This window comes from Dufourea novaeangliae, unplaced genomic scaffold (genome assembly GCF_001272555.1).
Source record: "Dufourea novaeangliae isolate 0120121106 unplaced genomic scaffold, ASM127255v1 scaffold14, whole genome shotgun sequence".
NCBI lineage: Eukaryota > Metazoa > Arthropoda > Insecta > Hymenoptera > Halictidae > Dufourea > Dufourea novaeangliae.
In genome coordinates, this window is record NW_015373890.1 from 2,421,149 (window position 1) to 2,439,522 (window position 18,374).

The 18,374-nt window shown below is 38.2% G+C and overlaps 1 protein-coding gene across 1 annotated transcript; it reads right to left on the minus strand.

Annotated features, from left to right (window-relative positions):
* Positions 1-6,281: 6,281 nt before the first annotated feature.
* Positions 6,282-17,707, minus strand: LOC107186398 (putative ATP-dependent RNA helicase DHX33). The gene is made up of 7 exons (XM_015574256.1): positions 17,394-17,707; positions 15,075-15,692; positions 13,927-14,159; positions 11,628-11,978; positions 8,833-9,031; positions 7,846-8,122; positions 6,282-6,642 (listed from the first exon to the last, which is right to left on the minus strand). Exons 1-7 carry the CDS (start codon positions 17,615-17,617, stop codon positions 6,466-6,468), a joined length of 2,079 nt encoding a protein of 692 aa, XP_015429742.1. The 5' UTR covers positions 17,618-17,707; the 3' UTR covers positions 6,282-6,465.
* Positions 17,708-18,374: the final 667 nt, after the last annotated feature.

Below are 18,374 nucleotides of genomic sequence, written 5' to 3' on the forward strand. Positions count from 1 at the left end.
AATTGCGAGTTCGTTTCGTTGAACAAGTGGCCGAGTGTAAGTAGATCGATCGAGGCGAAACTTTCACGGCACTCCGTTGGTGTATACAGGGTGTTCGACTACTAGTGGGAAAAAATTGAAAGGGTGTTTCTTTGAGGGAAAGTAAAACGAAAATCAAGAATAACGAAATTGCGACAAATGCTTCGTTTGTTAGTTATATGCGTTTAAAAATTGACCCAAATGATATTATCGACATCTTCTACGGGGTAAGTAGATAGCTGCTCTACCGACTTTTCCTGCACGTCGTTGAGTCTTTAAAGTGACTGTACGCCCCTTACGAACCGTGGTCCACTGACACTCCGTACGTGCGGATTGCCATAATTTGTGTCAATCTTTAAACGCTTATAACTAACAAACGAAGCATTTGTCGCAATTTCATTATTCTTGATGTTCGTCTTATTTCGCTTCAAAGAATCGCCCCTTACATTTTTTCCCAAGTAGTAGTCGAACACCCTGTAAATTACAGCCACAGCGATCTATCATCGGCAACAAAGGCGCTATCCGACGCGAAATGTATCGCTGTTTGAATATCAGACGCTTTGTTCGACGTTTAAAGCGAGAAACGACGAACCACGGATTACAACGAGCACCACCTCACGGTAGTGTATATTTTCGAGACCGTATTTTACGTGTCGATAATGGAAAGCTGTTTCGGTAATGCAATTTTATAATTCCATTAGGATTTTTTGTTTTGTGTACAGTAAATCCTCGATGAGTGTTCCGAGGCTCCTCAGTACTGAACATTAAATATTTCATAAACTAATTGGCCTTGTCAATTCCAAGGAGTCTTCGAACTCTTATCGAGGATTTACTGTACTGGGTTTGTATCAATTTCGTACTGCCGTTCATCAAGTAATGTTCCAAATGTTGTCACTAATGTAATAATGCAGGGGTCTACTGTAGTAGACAATTCCCAAATAGCAAATGACGCCTTGAAGACGTCCTTACGGTTATTTTAAGTCTCAGGCGCCTTTAAGCCGTCTTCAAGGCGTCATGTGTTATCTGGGTTGCAGGTATCGGGTTATATTCATTATACATTAATTAGGTAAAGGAAGTATTTTAACTATTAAATTATTTCGTTCTTCTGTTTTAATTGCAACAAACTTTCAAATAATACATTTTTTAATATTTTATGTTGTTCATTCTGCTCAAACCATTTCATATGAGACACAATTATATAAATAGACTGTATCCACTATATCTTACGGTTTAAATCTATTCTTCTTCAGATCTGTTTCTCCATCTTTAAAAAAATCTACTTACATTTCGAAATATGACGATTATAACGTTCGAACGTTTCAACGATAAAACATTATTCATAAAGGGCAGAAACATTCCCATAAGTCGTATTTTCATAGTCTGGTAGCACATTTATCCGCCCCGACTAGTTTTATGCGCACTCCGGAAATGAAAAATTGGCTGTAACTCAAAGCCGCGTCATTTTCGTGTGTACGTAAATCTTTCGCATTGTTTTCGCGTACACAATGGATGCCAAAAAAAATGCCTTTAACTATTATTACCGATTCCCATTCTGGCTCGAAAGTAGGATACAACAAGGATTTATTTAATTTTTCGCTGCTGACAATGAGCATCGACTCTGAATAAACTAAATGTTAATATAACCACAAGCCTCTTTCATCTTAATTTTTTTAAATATTAATTCATAACGTAATAATTAAGTTACAACTTGTAACTTGTAAATTTAATAATATTAGTCGGTAAATTATTATGCAACAACTCAAACCGAAATAAAATCAACATAACAAAGAAAATTAGCCAGATGTCAAATTAGTATTGAAAAAATAATTACTGAAAGTTATAGGATTATATCTCCTAAGAACAGCAGTAGGAACGCCCCAATTCACACGCATAACTCACGCACGTGCGTGCACCCCACTATCGGTCGCCTTCTGTAACCAAAATTCTGATCCAATTTGTGGATCGACCAAACTGCCAAAAGATCCTGCGTGCTTATTATCTCACGTTAAAGTAGCGTTTCCAGGAGAAACCCACCTCGAAAGCCCCGCAGCGTTACTTTAACATAAGTCCATTCTACTACGAAAAATAAGCGATCCCTCTGTAGGCTAAAAATATCCTTCCAGTTCTCTACAGCTTAAAATTCCAAACATCGACAGAAGGTTTCTGACGTACCCTAAACAGTCCGAAATTAATTACGCAGAATCATTCTACTCAAGACTGTCCACCATTGCCTCTCCAGGAGCTCGACAAACCGAACGTCGAATCACATCAGACATCGCGTCGCCGCCACTGATACGGATCATCGGCGTCGCCCGTCGTTAAATCGATTCGCTCCGCGGCGTTACAGGCCATAAATTAAAAAACCCATTGAAACGAAGATCCTCGATTAACTAAGAGAGAAGCCCCGGGGGAATTTAATACCAGGTGCCGTTGAACCTGGGGTCCATGGAAAAAGATCAGAGCTCACGGGAGCGAAACGCCCAACCGGCCCGGATATGAGAGTCGCGCCGATGAAGAATGGTGGAAAATAGTATGCTTATCGAGCATTCCGTAGACACGAGACACAAGGCCCGTCTCGTCGAGGCACCCCTCCCTTCGAGACGATGGTGGGAGGAGGATCTTATGGAAGGAACGTGTCTGAGAACAAAGGGGATGTTTCTCGGTAAATGGGGTGACGAGGAGACGACAAAGCGTAATACGCTCGAGCAAAGTCGAGAGAGAGAGAGAGAGAGAGGGAGAGATGGAACCTTACACGATGAAGCTTGCTGATACGGTTAATACCACGCGACACCGAGGAATGCGATTTTACGTCGGAAACGAGAAGCCCGGGGAAACAGCCATCTCGAAGAGAAAGGGTAGAGGAGGCTCGGCTCGGCGAAGACGGACGATAACTCGATAGAACGAGCACGTGAAATACACGAGTGACGCGTTGGCTCCGTGAATAATTCGACGACGACCTAATCCGAGTAATTGCCGTACGACCTTGTACTTTCACCGTTTCTAGGCTTTAGACGCGAAGTAGATCTCTTCTGACAATGAGATCTGTTTATTCTCGTCCTGTGGGCGGATTATACTTACTGGGTAAAAGGTGGACGGCTTAAAGGGTTAGCCCCCTTCCCCCCTCCTACCGATCGTTTTTCAAGACAAGGTATTCCCATGAAAAATCAACGATAAATTTCAGTTTTACGTTAATTTTTTCATTTCGACGAAGGATATTTTTCTATTTTTTCCTTTATTATTCAGAGAGAGAATTATTTTCTCGTATAAAATGAAAAGGCCGAGGCGAATGGTCACAGAGAAAAGTGACCTATAATGATTTGTCCAAACATACAAGGTTTCTAAATAATACATGCAATTAGGTGCGACATCGTATTCGTTTGTCATCGGACAATCATTAGTTTACACGCGGTGAATTCAATATCTGCTAACCAACACTGTAATCAGCGCAATTCTATGGAATACTCTTGCGGCCAACGTAACCTGTTAATGCCAGTAAGTGAACACTCGTATATGCTATTAACACCTGTAACAACTGCTAAATAATTTCGCGATGATGATCCGGTTACGTGCAATTTCGATTGGCACCGAAATCAACTGGTAATACCAGAAGTATCTTGTTCATTATCAACAAAGTACGATGCAACTGATTCTATGCAGTAAATAATTAATTATATGAACTACCTTCCAAACAACAAAATTACAATGACTGTTTTGCATTAAACCTTATTATGCTCACATTACGAATGTTTATGCAAATTAACATTACAGTAGATGATTTTACAATCGGCAGTATGTACAATTTTTTACAAACCACACATCATTATCATTATTAGACTGCAGATTTTATGCACTCATAATGCACACTACCATCTGAAAATACAAAAGATACAATTAATTAATAACATTTAATGAAAATTTCGTATTACTTGAAACCTGATATAACTTTTAAGACAACAAATAAATCTTATTTGAATTCCAATTTCTGTGAATTTGTCAACAATTTATATTTGCATAAACGTCCGAAATCTAGTCATTACTACTATTAGGTAAAGGAAAAAATCTCCAGACCAAAGTTAGATATACTGTGAGTGGTCGTATTGTTATCAATCAAGCGAAAGAAACGAAACAAATACTACAAATTTGATAAATTGACATCTTTGAACACAATACAAACAGTTAGTTGTGTCCTCGTGAAAAAAAACTTTCCAGGAATTATACACTACATTACCGACAACATTATCCACAGCGACTAATGTTTAAGCTGCGTATTCATTACATCGATAAATAATCTACTATTTATTTAATCGTAAAAAATTCATCGGTATTTAAAAAAAATGGCCAAGGGTTTTGAAAAACGAAAACAGACATAATTGAAACAACACAAATTCGTAATTTCCTAACAAATAAATATTAAATGTGAAACAATATAAACAAAGTCCCTGTTGAAACTCCCTTTACGGACAGCCACCTAACCGGTCCCGTAATACTCTAATCGACCCAGTTTCAACGTTCAACAATTTCAACAGCTGTTTCGTCCCGGCACTTAGATGACGGATATCATACGACCGCCCCTTTAATTGCGTGGCGCGACGATGAAAATAGTAGGAGGGGCGGGGGGGGTGCCATTTACATGGGATCGCGAGGGGAATACTTTGGAGGTAGCCACCTGTTGTAGCGGACACGCGCTCAACCGAACGACGGACTATGCCGTGTCCGTTCCGTCCTCATCAAACAAACTGTTTGCACAGTGTTAATTAACCTTCCAGCCGCCTGTCACGTTCCCTCCCCACCCAGGAATCATCTGGATCAGTCGGGACAGAGAGGGATGCGAGTTGAAAAAAAAAAACTCACCGCAGTGGACAGTAACAGATCGACGAATTATTTGTCTTCATAACTCGATCGTTGCAGGAAGACGTCAATTTGCGTGTTTCCTGGACCGTGTTACAAGTCCCTGTTGTCCCCCGTTTGCTACGCAAAGTGCAATAAAGACAACACCCGCCCCTCTGTGTTGCCGCAGGTATGATTAATCGACGCGTTTCTGCTAATGACTTCGGAACGCGGCCAAGTGTCTGTGTTCGGTTTGACTCTTCCGCGGGCGAGGAAGACGAACGAGGACACTTATACAGAATCGACAGACATAACTTGATCGCGCTAATTAATTATATCCGGTACTAGTGGACCAATTCGAATTGGTCTTCTTGTAACCGTTCGACTGCGAACGTCACTTCGGCGTGCGTTACGAAAAGTTCATTTGTCTTACGAAGACTGGAATTGTCGACTTTGTGACCACGAATAGTAACACGGTGCGATTTTGGCATCGAAAATTAGCATGTTTTCATTTACAGCGACCAACAAAAGCATGTTGTAAAACTAGCACATATCCATCGCGGAAAGTTCAGTGATTCCTCGATGAATGCGACACGAGCAACGGCGTTATTCCCACCACTGGGATGTCCCCCTCTGAAATCAATCAAAACAGTTTAAGCAGAAGCTATGCTGAGGCTCGGATTCGGGTGAAAAAGAAATTTATGAAAACATTAAAACCTTTATATTTCTGTATAGAAGGTTAGACCCAAAAATTTCCGAGCACCAATTTAAAGTAGAATTTTTTGTAACATTGTAATGACTTTCATTAGTAACTTTGGAAATGTAAAACGTGGAAGACGGCGACTGGGTCAAACGCGACTAGACTACAGAATCTCATAAATACGATGGATTCCAGGTAGGACGTGGAATACTTTTCTTTATATTCTGATCTGTTACATGTTACAGATATATCTTATTTATTTTAATATATACTGCTCTTACATGAGGAATAAAGGACAGGCTAATAAATTCGTGAATGGTAAAGGAACTATATTTATTGTATAATTATTTATATTGTTAACAGCTAAATTGTTTGGTAATTCTTCTAGAAACATTCTTGCTTTTGTTTTCAATATTGAAAACTGCTACTTCTTTGTTCAAAGTTCTCAGTAATATACTAAAACAACTCTTAACACCAGAATTGGGCATAATTTTATTCGAATAATTCACCGAGCACTCATAAAGCATCTTGAACCGAATAATCGAGATTTATTCACCACTTTTACATTTTTTCCTTACCCGGACTTTCAAGAATTTCGAACGACAAAACTCGAAACTGTATTGGATTTCGAGATGTTTCGAGGTTTCGAGAAACCCATCCCTACAGCATAATATTGTTCCTCGATGCTCAGCGATGGAAGGATATGGCACGGAATCAGAGAATAAGTGTGTCGACCAACGAGACAATAAAAACATTTTATTAAACGACTGTACAGAGAATAGAGAAACAAGTCGTGTCGATTCCACGCAATTACAACGATCTGGTTAAAAGTAACATCTCGGAACAGTTTCTTCTTCTTTTCCTTTTTTACAATAGAATTGATCCACAAGAGCACGGCTGGCTCTACGGGAAAATGTCTTTTAGTCGTGTTTCCCGATATTGAGACCTTTTTCAGACAGCCACGTGGACTCGATGACAGACAAACCGCGGAGGTAACATCTTCCAGTGGCTACAACCTCCGTGAACAATATTAGCGGCGGCTTGGTACCGTGTAACGTCGAGGAAGGATGTATCGCGACCGGCTGCTTCGAGCTCACCTACACAGACGTACAATCCAATTACTCCTAAATTCTCATTACTCACTCGCTCAGGGAAAACTTACTTAAACTGTGCGCACCCTATATACCCAGGGGAAACTTGTTTAAGCTTCGAATTCCCGGCACGACAACAAAATGAAGTGAACCCTTCGCCAAAAATAAAAATCTTCCCTTAATCTCGTGGGGTAAAGTTTTTTCGCCTACTAAACGCTATACTCCCTTCTTTCGTCGAGGGACTAAATTGGACAACTGATCCTCTTGGAGATAGTCGTTAATTAATACAACTGGACATTTCAATGATCGATGATGAATTTTTCTATGGAACATTGTGAACTTGTAAAAATGAAGGGTTCGAAAAAGGATGAAACTCGTGAAGAAAACACACTTACGACTCCTACATCTTGTAGTCTCTATACATTTTTGGAAATCAAGTAATTCATTTCTTATATTATAAACAACATTACTGGCTTGAAAAAAAATAATGTGCATATTTTGCATCAATAAAAAATAACTTTCACTTGGCGAATACTGGGTCAATTTGTACCCATTTGAATATACTACGAACCATATAAAATAATGTACATTAAATTTTTGTTTAATCATTACAGAACAGATAAGACACACTATACGTAATGAAGAATAGTCAATTTTGCTTAAATACACTTTATCGTGTTAATATATTTGTAGAAAAATGATGCAGAACGTATTCCTCATTCGCTCAATGAATTATTTCTACAAACGTTTTTACGATTTTCATTTGACTGACCCTCGTAGATTCCAGCACTTATACAAATTCCTCCATTACCATATTTCCAGATACAGTAATGTTGCTTGGAGCGTGTACTCTCCAAGGTATGCGATTGCATATTTTCCACAGCCCCCAAAAAAAAAGAAAAAAGAAAATGTCTCGATGAGTGCGACATATTCGGATCCGCTTTGGAGCATTCGTGGAAATCCTAAAAGCCTTTCAGCCCCTCATAAATTTGTTTTTTGTACGAAGCCAACCCTCTGCTTAGCTTCTATTTATATACTTTGTATTGATTGGTTCCAGAAATGGGACCCCTCCCCTCTCCCCAAGTGATGGGAATTGTTCGTGTCGCATTCATCGAGGTATCGCTGTAAGTCATCAGTTCAAACGCCCTTTTCCCGCCGTGGACACCGGTGATAAGCGTCTCAGACGTAATTGAAAAATCGAATACTCACAGTGACGTAAGATTGATCCCTCTGCAGTTCGGCGAGGTTATCGTACAGGCCCTCGAGGAGCGCTCTCCTCAGTTGCTCGGTATTCGTCCCGCAGCTGGCCTTCTCCAAATTCGCACGTTTCGCCAATGCGGCGAGCTGCTGTCGCACCTCCGCGGCGTACTCCAGATTTCTATGATGCAGAAAGTTCTCGTGACACCAGACCTTCTTCTGCTTCGTGTTCATGTATGCGCGAAAAACGTTCAGCAACGTGACATGGTCTCCCTCGGGTGACGCGAATCTAGAACAGAACGAGAGAACACACACCGTAGCACAAACAACACCCGGGCCGACCTGGCCCAGATATACTGCCAGGGATTTTTAAGCGACGCAACTACAGGGGCCGATTGAAAGCAACACCAAGGGATCCTCGGAGGGACGCCTCGTTTAGGGGGATAAAACGATCGTTCGTTGGAACGTCTGCCGTTGTGACGTATAGACTGCGGATGTTTATGTTAGATATAAGTATTTATGGAGTGGTTTACGGAAATTGTTATCAAATAGGTATCCAGTTACAGTAAATCCTCGATAAGTGTTCGAAGACACCTCGGAAATGGATATTAAATATTTCATAAACTAATGGTCATATGTGGGTTTGTTAACGAGGTATTAACGAAAAACCCCGACCAATCAGAGCTCGGCCAGCAGACTCGCATTCCGATTGGTCGGGGTTTTTTCGTTAATATCTCGTGAACAAAGCCTCGTGGAACTTTTGCGCTAAGGAAAATGTTGTTTCAAATCATCCCAGGAATTACCCCTTTCAAGGATTTACACCTATTTTGAAACACCCTTTATAATTCTCTATACGTGGTAAGAAATATTTATACAGTTGAAAGTACGATTGTTTGTGATAGAAGAAATTCTCAGAGTATATTTTAGGCTTCAGAATTTATTCTTTGTTCGACTGACATTTTATTGGGTTCGTTAGCTTAAATGAAACAAAGTAAATACCTTGACCTGGCAACGTAAGCCTGTTGCCTTTTGGCAGGTGGATCGGTGAAGACAGACTCTCCTGACAACAGCGCGACGACTATCAGAGCTTCCTCGAGACACTGGTACTCCACAGACGCGAGAATCACTTTGGTGAATCTCGGATCCAATGGGAATAAGGACATCGTTCTGCCGTGTGTAGTCAGCTGCGGCGGAGAACCTATTCGCGTGAAAATCAAATGAGAAAGTTTTATATGATATGGTAATACTGCATAGTAACCGGCTTGGCAGACCGAGAATCGAAGGGAAATAGAAGTACTCTATTGACATCAATTGTTCTACATCGAACTAATTGAAATTTTTCCACTCTATTCGATGCACCTTGATTCGATCACTTACTCGATGCGTTTAAATATTAAATCGATGTATAAATCACTTCCGTTGTATTGTCAGCACAGAATAATTCCTATTATTTTATGCTATACCATGTCGATAATAATGATCAAAGATTAATAAAAATGTCATAAACAAGTGAAATTAATTTTCGTTGGTCACAGAAGTAAATATTTCAATTCAGAATGGAGCTTTGTTAATTTCACTCACAACACTGTAATTATTCTATTTTGCTAAGAAAAGTCAGTTGCAAAAGTAATTCGAATTATTTGAGTGGCGTATTCTTTAAAATAATGCTTTGGAATTTAAATAAACAGATAGAAAATATACGGAATAATAATAGATAATGGTACAACTATATAGAATAGTTTCAGTAGGACTATAGTTTGCGTTTCTACGTTCTCTTGAAGAACAATATACGTAGTTTTAAAAAATGTCTATGGTAATGTTTCAATTTGGTAATTTTTTTAATTAACTCTTCAAGTATTTCAAAATTTTATTTCTTATTGAAACAAATGATTTCAATTTGATTCTTCTTTGCCCAATAATTGAAAAACAATTTATCTAAGTAGTTCAATATCTTTTTAAATACTCAAAATTGCTATTCAAAATCTTTGCATATCGCTCATTTTTTTAAATGCTTGTAAATACCTCACTTTTGTTCCTTTCCAAAACATTCTGTTTACATGAAAATGAAAATTAGGAAATTTTTTTTGATTACACGAATAACAGAAGAACTATACGATAAATTTAACGATTCCTCTAAACAGCAACTTCAGCACCGTTACATAGAATTGCAACAGTTCTGAGAAAATCGCAGACAAACTCGATGTGATAGCAACCGGCACGCCAGAAATGAAATATTGTTCCATAAAGAAACGACCCTGGGAAAACATATTGTTTCCCGCAAATCGAGATACATATTTCCTCCGTACGTCGATGCTGCTTATTTGAATTTCAGAATCTTCTTGGAAACTTTCAGTCAGAGTTGTGTTAGGCAATAATTCTATCTTGTATGGCTGCATCGACATTATTTTCATTCGAATAAAGCTTACACCCTTGTAGACACTGCTGAAGTAAATCAGAAAAATAACCAAAGTTTCCTTAAAGACTACATTAAGACCTTGTTAATCTTAAAGACTATTTTAAATACACTGATTCTTTAGTAATAGGAAAACAATTAATGTGACTAAAAAACATCGAACAGAAAACTGATCTACGATTTAGAAGATCTACGGATATTTTCATATCCACAATAATGGACACAGTGTAAGTTACCAGTGAACGACTGCATGGACAAAATGAGATTAAGAGAAGCTATTGAAAGTCACACAGATTCCAGAGCACCTGAGCTTAAAATCGATGAAGACTGGTCTTACAGCACTTGACACTTAGACCTTCCTTTGAACTGCTAAGCTAGAGAAGACCTATATTAAATATTAGCCTTATGCTGGATCCACACATGAGACATTAGTGCCTTTCGGCTAGTTTTTGAGCAATAGTTCGACTCGAAATTGACTTGAACAATTTGAGGAATATTCAACATCACTATCTTACAAAAAAATAAAATATTAGGTTGAGTCCTAAATATCTTCCGCGCTTCATTTTTAAATTTCTAAATTACATTTATCTGTAATGCCTTTTGCATTATTATTAACCCCTTAAGTGACCCGCCAAATTAAATAAAGTGATTAAAAAAAATGTCTACTTTTGTTCGTTTTATTAAATTGTTAAACAGGTTATTTTAAAATAAGGAAAGTAGAAGTAAGAGCCACACAGTATGTTTATTTTTTAAACAAATTATGTTCCATGATGGCTAAAACTGTCTTTAAAGATTCATCTTCAAATTCAATACAACAATTATGTAATGAATATAACATCAACGTAACACTTGTATTTCAATGAAGGCCATGTATAGAGTCTATTTATCTTACTTCGCCTAATAAAACTCGCGTTAATGTTCAATATAATTCCAAGTTATTAAAATAACCAAATGATTAAATATTGATTTTTTTTCAATTCGTAATATTATTCGTAGCACCATTAATCGACTTTGATGAAATTTTCAACGTGTATACAACTAACATAAATCTTCAATATCTATTTATTTAATTGTCATTATAGGCCCCTTACTATTTTCTTCGCGATTCCGACCAATTGGAACTTCTTTCAATTTTTTGTACACATCATTTAGCAAACTAATGTCTCTAACTTCACAAAAGAACTCAAGTCATTTGAACCAATTTCAAAAGACATGTTCCGTTTTAAAGGGTGTACGAATACTTTTGTCCGGTACTGTAATAAAGAACGGTCTTGAGGACCACTGTGCTGTCCAGGAATCCCCGTTTATGACGCTTTTGGTGACCCTGTCGACGGTCCAAGACGCGACCAGTTCCAGAAGGGTAGCGCATAATGACACTTACCTTTAACAGCGCCGAGTTTCTCCAAGCAGGTCACAGCGACGTCGACGGCATCCTTCGGCGGTTTGTCCATGAAATCAAAGGTGGTGATGTCGACACCGATCGCGAGCAGCTGAAGCGCTACACCCGCCAGGGAGCATCTTTGTATCTCCGGGATCGGCATCTCCTTCATCCTTTCGAAATCCTCTTTCGTATAGGCCCTGTAACATTTTCCAGGCGCTTCGCGGCCAGCGCGGCCGGTCCTCTGCCACGCTTGTGCCTTTGAGACTTTTTCCACCCTGAGCACATCCAATCCTGTCGTCGGATGATGAGTCCGCGCTTTGACCACCCCGGTGTCGATCACATGTCGAATTCCTGTGTAATTTCATCGGGGAAATCTCTGTGTACCACGGGGATCCCTTGCACACCACCATCCCCACCCACCACCCCCACCACCATTCACAACCTCCCACTCCTCCCGCGAATGTAATCACGAGAGAGCGAGCGAAGTAATCAACTCTGTCACGAACGAGTATACCCAGGGTTTCGGTCGTGATATTAGCAGATTGCGGGGCTCGCGGAAAATGAAATTGGCCCCCGCGCGCCGATGGACAATTTGCCGAATTAATCCGATCGAGGACGATCCCGACTCCCGGGCAAGACGATTTTTCACGCAAGACTCCCGGAGGAGGAGGGATTATTTTCGGACGAATTTTTTGGGACACGGGAGTGTTTTCAATTGTGTGGGAATTGGGATTCGACATAGACGTGTAATACCTAGACAGGACGTTCTGAATATCTTCCATAGTCAGGCCGTGTGGAAAATTAGAAAAATTTAGCTGCTGTACGGTCACCAATCTGCCTTTTTCTAACGACGCGTGGTACTATAGAGACGATTTCATTGCCTGGGAAACAGAGAAGTATTGGGAATGAAGACGAATGAATGTCAGATGAAGGCAGAATGGTGACCTAAACGTGCTATTTTGTTCTAATGTTTGACTAACCTTATATATAGATAAATAATTATAATTATACCTATGTGCAAAAATCGCCTTATTACACTACTTGGGACTTCAGGTAGCTTCTGTGTTTGGTATCGTATTTAGCTGGGGCTCCATATGGCGCTTTATAGTTTTTATTAATTTTACTAATTTAATTTGAATGATTAATATTTTAAACTACTTCAAAATATTTAAATGAAAGCAAAAGTACAAATAAGTGGAAAAACAAAACTTTTCCTTATTGTAAAAAAAATTATTTTTTTTTTTAATGTCCGTGTATCATTTACTATATCAACTTGCAAGAAACAATGATAATTGCATGATATTGTCTATTTTCCATATATTTAAATGTTTCCTAACAATTATTTTATATTAAATTTTGTTGGAAAATGAATGACATCGCTGTCAGTATTTATGGACCCACCAAGTAGAAATAACTACTAATGATCAGGCAAGTGAAAATGATACGAATTTTTTCGATATCTTCCAACGCTACATTTTATATGAAAACATGTTATTCTATATTCTTGTATATTTTTGCAGGACACTTTTGTATTTCCCTATATACCATATAATATTACTATAAATTTGTCAATAATACTTTACACAGCTCAAGTGATCCTTTATCAATTTCATTGCTAATCATATTCGAACATGCTCTACTTTAAAGATTTACTACTACACCGAGTAATATCATGAAATTGAACTGTATACACTGGGTAACAAAAAAATTAGCATGAAATTTATACGTGTAATATGCTAAAAAAATTAGAAACAGTTCATATGAACTTATGTTTGAAAATGTGTTTTTTAAAAGGTTCAAAGATGCTCGTCAATTAATCGATGAAAATATTAATTACCACAAACATTCGCATTCTAATAATTCATAAAAATCGACAGTCCACAGTCTAATGATATATTAAATAATCATACATAAACTCAGAAAACCACTTTCGACGAAGAATGTTTAACACTAGAACTACCAAACCCGTCAAAACGACGGATTGGAGTTTTCTTATTTTACGATTATTGAAATTACAATGGTGCTTTTCGCGGAATTTATGTTGACTTTTAATTTCCTATACATTTTATATTATGCTAGATTGTATTATGTATATTACTATATTATACAATTTAATTTAGTATACATTCAGCGCTGGTAGTTCTAATGTCAAACATTCATAACTCTATAACAAAGAATTCTCTGATATGCATAGATTCATGTAAAGTTTTGTTCGCCCACTTGATAACTTTAATGGTTTATAAATTTCATCCCTACTGTGACATTTTGTACGGTCACGATCAGTCTAATTACAACTTACCACCAATTGTAACAGACGTTTCAGCCACGTTGGTCGACAAAATAAGCTTCCGCATTCCAGAAGGGGACGGCTTAAAGGCTTCCAATTGTTGATGCGTCGGCAGAGCCGAATACAATGGAAAGACCTTTAATGGCGGATACCCCTGTCCGTCCAACTGTTTAGCTACTTGTCTTGCGCTCACGACTGCAGCTTCTATTTCTTCCTGCCCCGTTAAAAATACCAGAATGTCCTCGCTGGAGAAAAGACAGAAAAATTCAGGAAATCGTCCGTTTCCTTCTGACCTAGTTTCCCATTCCCATTCGAACTGCTTTCCTTTAATCTAATAAAAGTAACGGGTATGTAAATCCCCGCGATCCTGTTACAAACCCCGAGTAGTTTAAAATTACATCGAAATGGTATTTGTCCGTGTTGTAGAAGGATATTTAGCTGGATTATATGGGGTCACATAGCCAATCTTTTAGACTTTACGACTATTTATGAAAAATATGAAATTTGTCGGATAAACAATAATCATGAAAATATCTCAATCACGTTAAAATCAAACAGTAAATCTTCATGTAAATTTGCATGTTTTAGTCTTGCAACATTCGAAAATTTATAGATGCAACAACTTTATTAAGATGGTATTCTACTGCCGCCATTTTTTTAATTATTTTATTTTTATTGCTATAGCCAAACTCATCCTAATTAAAAATCTTGTTGGTTTTTTCACGGACGCAATTAGACAATCTTTTGTAAGCGATTCTGAACCTTCGGAATGTTGAAATGTTCTCGTGAATTATTTATATGTCGTGTCATATAAACAAAAATGCAAATAGAAATGTTTGTTGGTAGTTGTTAGATAATTCGGAAATGAAAGGGGTTAACTAATAAAAGTTACTCGCCAAACTATCCTGTCCTTATACCATTAAGAATCATATTCAAAAAAAAAAAAGAAAAAAACTTCATCAATTATCATTACAATTTTTATTTTACCGCGTTTCGTACATTCGCGCGCGCGCGCGCGCAACAAATCCACGAAGGTTCGTCGTCGAGTTTTAAAGCAGCCATAAGATAAAAGTCGCTCCCAGCGTTCAAAGGAATAGCAAAAACGAAAAAAGAAAACAAGAAAATTGATAAGGTGAGTAGGTAAAAAGAGTCTCGCTTACTTGGCAGAATTATCGCGATGAATCTGAAAAGCGGTGACAAGAGCGGAGAACGCATAATCATCCTGCGACTTGACGGCGTGATAAATCTTCACGGGATGCTGACGACCCTCTAAGTAGACCGCCGGTGCTTGAAAATACTTGGTGAACTTATCGACGTCCATTGTCGCCGACATCACCAGCAGCTTCAACGGCGGCAGATTCTTGAGCTTTCGTAAATTCTGCGCTCGCCTCGCGACCCCCAGCAGCACGTCGGTCTGGACCGATCGTTCGTGGGCCTCGTCGAGGATCACCACCGAGTAATCGGACAGTATCTCGTCGGTCATCGCCTCCCGTACCATCATACCGTCGGTCAGATACTTGATCCTGGTCTGCAGGGACGTGACGTCCTCGAAACGGACGCAGTAACCGACCAGCTTGCCGGTCTCCACCCCCTGTTCTTGGGCCACTCTACGGGCAACGCTGACCGCGGCCACTCTTCGCGGTTGCGTGATCCCGATGCAACCAGATCCGCCGGCGATACCAGAAGTTAAGAGTAATTGGGGGATCTGCGTGGTCTTACCGCTGCCCGTCTCGCCGATCACGATCAACGTGCTGTTCCGTCGAATCTCCTCGAGCAGACTGAAATTAAACGGATCGAGAAGATTGGAGCCAACTCGTCTGTACCCTCGCGAGCAAACTCGGCTTCCACTAGGGGAAAAAGTGACGTAGGAGAAGGATCTTCTACCACTTGTACTGAAATAAATGTTAAAATGCATGGTAATTTGGCATAAATTTCAGAAACTTCCGAAACCGAATGGTAGAAGGCCCTATCCTTACGTCACTTTCTTCGTTAGGGGAAGCCGAGTTTGCTCGCGAGTGTAGAAACTGTTCCTCGTGTATTCAGTGAACTGCTGCGTATTTGGGAGACCAGGGACAAACGTAACATGGGACGGATGTGATAATTGTTATAAAACAAATCCCAATTGACCAACGATATACACTTTTACTCCAACTTTATACACAAATTTCATCTATCGTCCACTTTAGTTGTAAGCTGTTTTCATAATACGACTACCGTATTAATAAATAATATAGCAAAAGTAAGTTTGCAATATCTCTTTCAATTGTATATCTTTTTATTTCAGTTCGGAAAATCGTCTGAATGCTTTGTGATATATTAAATAATTAACGTATTTTCAGGTGGATATAACATTTTTGATGGTAATAAGTCAGGTTTGCGTATAATAATGTGTTTATGAGAGATAGCGCTAGGAAGAACAAAAGTAACAATCTGTTACTTCTGTCCCGATTTAAGCTGTCAACCTTCTTTTATGCATTTTGGTTTTCCGGGTATGCTACTTTAACAATTAAGAGATTAAGATCCTTTTCAGAATACAAAAACTATTCGTAAAAGGAAGATAGACCAAATTTTTTAAACAAAATTAGCGCTTCAAGTTTCGAGTTCCGAGGATTGAAAAATTAGGTTAAAATCCCCCCCCCCCCTATTTAACACATATGGAATTATTATGGCAAAATGCAAGTAGATCAGATGTCATAGGAAATTGTTTGTTCCATTTGACTTGTTTTATTGCTCTCGTAAATATTTTACCGTATATAGACGACACTCTGTAAGTACATATGTATATGCAAAAGGCGATAAAACATGTAAGAAAAAATGTGAAAAACAGATACATCATTTAAAATCATGTGGATGAGTTTTCAACCGAAAATATAAAAATTTTATGAAACTGTTATAATGAATTTATCCGAACATGGGAAGAAGCGATAAAACGAAGTGGAAGTTACGTGTACTCATAAAATGAAATAGAAATTGAAAGGTACAGACCGCAATACTCCATTTCGAAATGGCGCGTACTTTTGGATCGATCTACCGCCACAGTAATTCTACATCTTTAACTTCAAATTCTTTACACTTTTTTTAATTTCTAACGTCCGGATATCCAACATATTCTAATCCCAAATAAATAATTATATCGTATAAAAGTTACATAATCGTAATACAAAATTAAATTAAATAACTTTTGCTCGTAATATTAATATTACCGACAATTAATCATTAATATTTATTATATACAAGTAAAAAAGAAAATTTTAATAGCTACTTTAAATTAATATTCGCAATGCATGAGTGGCTGATTGCGGTGCAGTGGCGCCACCTATACGACAAACTGTAAAATGACTGAGTGTGCACGGTCGATGATTCTCCATTTTGTTTTATAATACTCTGCATACACGGACGTCTTACATGATATTGCTCCCGAGACAAGATAGCAGCGAAAAATCAAGCGAAAAGCGGAAGATGAATGATGCAGCACTTACCGCTTTCGAAGCCTATAAACTGGTAAAGATTTCCTTTGTTGTTGTAAGTTAATGTTTCCTTTATCCGCGTTTTCGGATTGGACAGTTTGACTGCCCTCGTGTTTTGGAATTTTGCTCGGGCTCTCGGTAAACACGACGGTGTTAGGACGTTTTGGTGCCAGCTTCGAAAATCCCGATGTACCCATAACATTATACTTCGAATCCATGTTGTCGTGGACCCCCATTTCGCCGATGGTTCTAGCACAAACGGCGAACACACGAATGGTAACTGCGTCCACGAGCACGCACGTGTTGCACACTACAGCTGTGTACAAATAAGCATCTTGACAGAAGACTGGCCAATGGCGTAGACTCACTAATTCATGTTCCACATTTTTATTCTTTCGCTAATTCGGCTTTCCCTCTGTTTATGTGAGAGAAAATAATTTAAAAGTATTCTCAATTTTTTTTATCTTTAATTCCACTTGTTTAAATTTGTAAAGAAAAGAAATAATAAGTGAAGGAAACTAAACATTGCACAGTGAGATAATCTTTTGTTTACAATGCAATGTGTCGAACATGATACGTAAAGTCGATTAATTTTTTATATTATCGCGTGACGAATGTTGTGTAAATCCAATATTATCTCTATCTAAAAAAAACTAAAAGTTTTTATATACCTATCAATTTATTTAACACAACACTTTTTATCATACGTATAACACAATAAAAAAGGCATTAATGAATTGGATTTTAAGTTCATGATACATAAATAGCTTGTTGCCGTAAAAAGAAGCAATTTGTACGATAAGATATATCAAATTATTATGTACGGGTATGCAGTAATGATTCAAAATAAGTCACATGTTTCATATTTTGATTCAGCCACACAATATTAGATGTACATTTTGATATAATAGTATATTACAACACATTAGAGATCATACACAATAATAAGAGATTTAACATCTTTGTATATTCTCCTTTTGTCAAACAAGAGGT